Raw genomic sequence first — 5,302 nt, 5'->3', positions numbered from 1 at the left:
GGGTCTTTCCCTGTAACGAGAGATTGTAATTAAGAGACACATTCTGTCTTGAATGGGTCGAACCCAAAATAATAAAAACTCTATTCACTAAATGAATACGAGTGAAATTATGTTGGGTGACATTTACGCTCACTGTGTGCTATTTTCTCTCAACACATGCCACTTAGTGTACCTGGTTACTTACCTAATAGCAGAACTTGAGAAGGCTGTGAGCCTTGCATTTGGGGGGGTAGTATCAGTGAAATGAGTATGCATGACGATACCTCATTACGTAATCCTTACATATATAGTCATTGCTTAGCCCATGTCATACATATATAGTTCATTGCTTAGCCCTACATGAGCCAAGTCCTAACCTAGTATTAATTGCTCCTCATGTGTACATGACTTTGCCAGAACCACAACTGAACCCTACAAACGTGGCCTGTAATTAAAAACCATTCATCATTTTGGTACATTAATTTTAAAACCTATCATATAGGTACCCTAATATTAAAATCTGAATTATTTTTAGTACCTGCCGTTTATAATGCTGTCAAGTCACTAATTTTCTTAGGGTAATTTCGTCTCTTCATGTTTCAACTCCTTTTTTTCTTTTTTCTTTTCCCCTTCCGCTCAACAATTATCATTTTTCTCTACCTTCCACCATCAGTATGCATGACGATACCTCATTACGTAATCCTTACATATATAGTCATTGCTTAGCCCATGTCATACATATATAGTTCATTGCTTAGCCCTACATGGGCCAAGTCCTAACCTAGTATTAATTGCTCCTCATGTGTACATGACTTTGCCAGAACCACAACTGAACCCTACAAACGTGGCCTGTAATTAAAAACCATTCATCATTGGTACATTAATTTTAAAACCTATCATATCGGTACCCTAATATTAAAATCTGAATTATTTTTAGTACCTGCCGTTTATAACGCTGTCAAGTCACTAATTTTCTTAGGGTAATTTCGTCTCTTCATGTTTCAACTCCTTTTTTTCTTTTTTCTTTTCCCGTTCCACGCAACAATTATCATTTTTCTCTACCTTCCACCATCAAGCCCATCATCCATGCACCAGACCACCATTAGTTCCCTCATCAACGGAATCACCACCACCACCACCTAGATACCCAATTCTCTTCTCCACAATTCCATCAAATTTAACCCCAAAGCGTCCAAATTATATATCTCCATCAATTCAATTCAATCCAAAATCTAAATTCTCAATCCAACTCCAAAACCCAGTTCCTCATCCCATGCAACCCTAGGACCAAAACTGCCATTGATGGGAATCTCAGTCTTCCACACTGTCTTCTCCGTCGTCGTTTCAAGCACCATTGCTGACTTTATCAGTGTCGGCGATGCTTTAACCCAACTGCTTCTTCAATGGAAGCCGTTTTGGTGCTCACTCTCCTTCAGCCACATAGTGTGGTCTTCAATGGAGTTTGTCATCTCTGACATGGAGGGGTGAAGTGGGTGATTAAGCAGCTAAGCATAGGGAGAGCAAATTCTACTGCCATCTAATAGGTGTAAATTTGGGGCCGTGGTTAATTTGACTAATCTTTTTGTTTCTTTGATTTGAATTGCTATATTGCTTTCTGGGTTTTAGTATGAGAGAGAGAGAGAGAGAGAGAGAGAGAGAGAGAGAGAGAGAGAGAGAGAGAGAGAGATGTAGACACCAGAAAATAGTTTGAGACTGAGAGCTTTTAATTCGTTGCAAAAACTCATTATAAGATATTATATCGTATATATTTGAGTGTTTGACCATGATATGTTTGCTGGAATGGATTACATGTGTATATATTTTCTTGTTTGACTCACTAGTACGAGTTATATGTGCGATTAGGAGGAGAAGAAGAGGAAAATAAATATTTGAGAAAATGAAAAGACAAGATTGTCCATGAAATAGTTTGTGTGGTAGTAGATTTAACACCGTTATATGAAAATTGTGGTGAATCTAAATATTGGGGTACCAATCTGATAGTTTTTGAAACTGATGTACCAAAGTGATGAATAGCTTATAATTGAGGCATTATTTGTAAAATTTTCTCAAACCTAAATATCTCCCCTAATAATATGGACAGCAAACTACAAGTCCTTTCACAAGTCACCATCAAGCTGTCATCTACCATTAATTTGTACAATTAATATCAGAAGGCAATAGTTTTAAAAGTCCAAACAAATTTCTATATAGGAAGGCCCCAGAATCTCTGTATGTATAATTATATATATCACTCAACAAAAGCCTACTTGTATCAACGAAGAGAGAGAAAGACATACAAAGAGAGCCTACTAGTATTAAGGCTAGTTTGAAATTGCTATGCCTTTAAAAAAAAAAATCGCTTATGCTAAGACTGACAACAACGTTTAGAAAAAGTTTCTGCTGGTTCGAAAAGCTATTGTCATTTACCCATATTTTTTCATTAAAGCTGTTTTTTTAAGTTTACGGTTTACCACACATTTTAAAAAACCTAAAACTACATTAAAAAAAAAAGATAAAAAAGCAATTTTAAACCATGACTAAACCCTACAAACGTGGCCGGCATGTCGGGAAAACTAGACCACAAAAACCTAAATATCTCCCCAATAATATGGAAAACAAACTGTAAGTCCTTCCAACAGTTGTTTCTTTCACTACTTTAAAGCCGTCGCTGTACTAGAACATGCAGTTCTACACTACGAACGTCAAAAACTAGCTTTCACAATTCACCATCAAGTTGGGCTAGCTTTACCAACCTTTAATTTGTACAATTAATATACCTATGCACTAGTTTTAGAAGTCCAAACAAATTTCTATATAGGAAGGCCCCAGAAGCTGTGTGAACTTTCTATGTGAACTTTTGCTACAAACTTTGGAGAGGACTGTTGAATGTCATTGACTTCAGGGCAAATTTGAAAGCTTAAGTTTCAAACAAGTTTCTAAAATATGAGTGAGATTGCAGAATGTAAAAATGGGAGTGTAGATTTCACTATAAAAAAAAATCTATAAAATTAGACAAGTAATACCTGAAATTTACTACAGCACTATAAACACATTTATCGATCTATCAATCAATTAATTAATATATCTACGCGCGTACATTTAATTAGTTAATCTATCTATGCTATAAAACTAACTTCATTTAGTATCACAGACTACCAAATTTTGATGCATGTACCCAAATTATCCGATTAACATTATATACCCAAGTCATCTAACAAAAATACAAAGTTTTCATCTAACTTTGACCAAAAAAGTAAAAGAAGTTTTTATCCAACCTCAGATTACCACTGGAAAATTGCTGGTACAGTTGCAACTTGCAAGTTATGTATTGTAAGTGCGAAACCAAATTGATAAATTTGGTAGTACATATGAGTAGTATATATTGATATGATGGGAAGGCTTTTGATTGTGGAAAGCGGTTGTGATAATAACCCAATACAGTCAAATAGACTGCCTCTAGCATCTTTTCTATATATAGCTACTAAATTTATCGATCTTGTAGTTTTCTTGTGGTTATCCAACACTATCCTCTCATTCAACACTATTTTCTTTGTAAAGGTTTTGATTATATATCAAGCCATGGCGTTGCCACGCTCCATAGTATTTCAGGTTAATCGAACCCAGCCACAACTTATAACTCCGGCAAGGCCAACTCCTCATGAAACAAAGATGCTGTCAGATATAGATGACCAGCAAGGCCTTAGGTTTCAGATACCAGTCATCATAGCCTACAAGAACAATCCTTCAATGTCGAACCAAAAATGCCCCGTTCAGGTGATCAGGGAAGCAATAAGTAGAGCATTGGTGTATTACTACCCTTTGGCAGGTAGGCTCAGGGAAGGTCCCAACAGAAAGCTTATGGTGGATTGCAACGGAGAAGGTGTCTTGTTCGTTGGGGCTAATGCTGACGTTACTCTCGAGGAAATTGGAGATGCTATTCTACCGCCTTGCCCAGTGTTAGAGGACTTCCTATGTAATGTCCGGGGCTCGGATGGCATTCTTGGTTGCCCTTTGTTGTTAGTTCAGGTAAGTCAACAGATACAATAAGTTATTACTAGCTAGATATCCTCTTTTTTCATGCAGCACAGTACTAAACTATAATTTGCTCTAATGATGATAATAATTGAGAACATGAAGATAAAAAATCGCTGACTAAACCATATTTGCTAGGTGACCATTTTGAGATGCGGAGGTTTCATACTTGCATTGCGCGTGAACCACACAATGTGTGATGCGCCTGGATTGGTCCTGTTCTTGAACACGGTAGGGGAGATGGTTCAAGGAGAAAGTGCACCATCTATTCCACCAGTGTGGGAGCGAGAGATCTTGAATGCCCGAGATCCACCACGAATTACATGTACACATCACGAATACAAGGAAATTATTGATGACTACTCAGATGAGGGCTCTGATGCGGCAGTAATGGTGCAAAAATCTGTCTACTTTGGTCCCAATGAGATAAGGGCCATGAAGAAACATCTTCCACCGCACCTTTCCAATTGCTCTACATTCGACCTCATAACATCCTGTTTGTGGAAGTGCCGCACAGTTGCACTAGAACTTAATCCGGAACAGGTTGTTCGGGTTTCATGCATAGTCAATGCACGTGGGAAGCTCAACAGTCTTCGTCTTCCTTTGGGTTACTACGGCAATGCATTTGCATACCCAGCTGCTGTTTCGGGAGTGAAACAATTGTGTGAAAGTTCGTTGGGATATGCACTGGAGTTGGTGATGAAGGCAAAATCTGAAATGAATGAAGAGTACATGAGATCAGTGGCAGATCTTATGGTCATAAGAGGACGGCCTTCATTTACATTGACCGGGAACTTCATAGTTTCAGATAATCGACGTACTGGCGTTGGAGATGTCAACTTGGGGTGGGGAAAGCCAGCATTTTGTGGACCTGCCAAGGCCTTGAACCTTATTAGTTTCTATGTTCAGCAAAAAAAGGAAAAAGAGGACGGGATTTTGGTGCCAGTGTGCTTGCCATCGTTGAGTATGGTGAGATTTCAGCAGGAACTCGAGAAGATGACGTCGTCGGAGATAGTGGAAAATATAAATAACACTAAATCTGCTAATATTAATGTTGTAAGGATAATTCCTCGGTTGTAAGGTTTCAATGATCCTACAATATTATAGATGTAATGTCTTCAATTATTTGAATAAAGGATCAGATCCTCTCCTTAGCTCTTTTCACCCTTGTTTATCCTTGATTTTCAATCTCAATCATTTACTCGAAATCTAAGGGCCATAAATAATTCACATCAGCATCTGATTATGTAGTATACTATACCTCATTATGAAGTCCTACACTAGCTAGGTA

The 5,302-nt window shown here is 37.8% G+C and overlaps 1 protein-coding gene across 1 annotated transcript; it reads left to right on the top strand.

The window, feature by feature from the left end:
• Positions 1-3,502: 3,502 nt before the first annotated feature.
• LOC112178975 (alcohol acyl transferase 2) lies at positions 3,503-5,091 on the top strand. Its single transcript, XM_024317260.2, has 2 exons — positions 3,503-4,005; positions 4,150-5,091. The coding sequence occupies exons 1-2, from the start codon at positions 3,559-3,561 to the stop codon at positions 5,089-5,091; spliced, it is 1,389 nt and encodes a 462-aa protein (XP_024173028.1). The 5' UTR covers positions 3,503-3,558.
• Positions 5,092-5,302: the final 211 nt, after the last annotated feature.

This window comes from Rosa chinensis, chromosome 7 (genome assembly GCF_002994745.2).
Source record: "Rosa chinensis cultivar Old Blush chromosome 7, RchiOBHm-V2, whole genome shotgun sequence".
Classification (NCBI taxonomy): domain Eukaryota; kingdom Viridiplantae; phylum Streptophyta; class Magnoliopsida; order Rosales; family Rosaceae; genus Rosa; species Rosa chinensis.
This window is presented reverse-complemented; position numbering and strand designations above follow the sequence as displayed.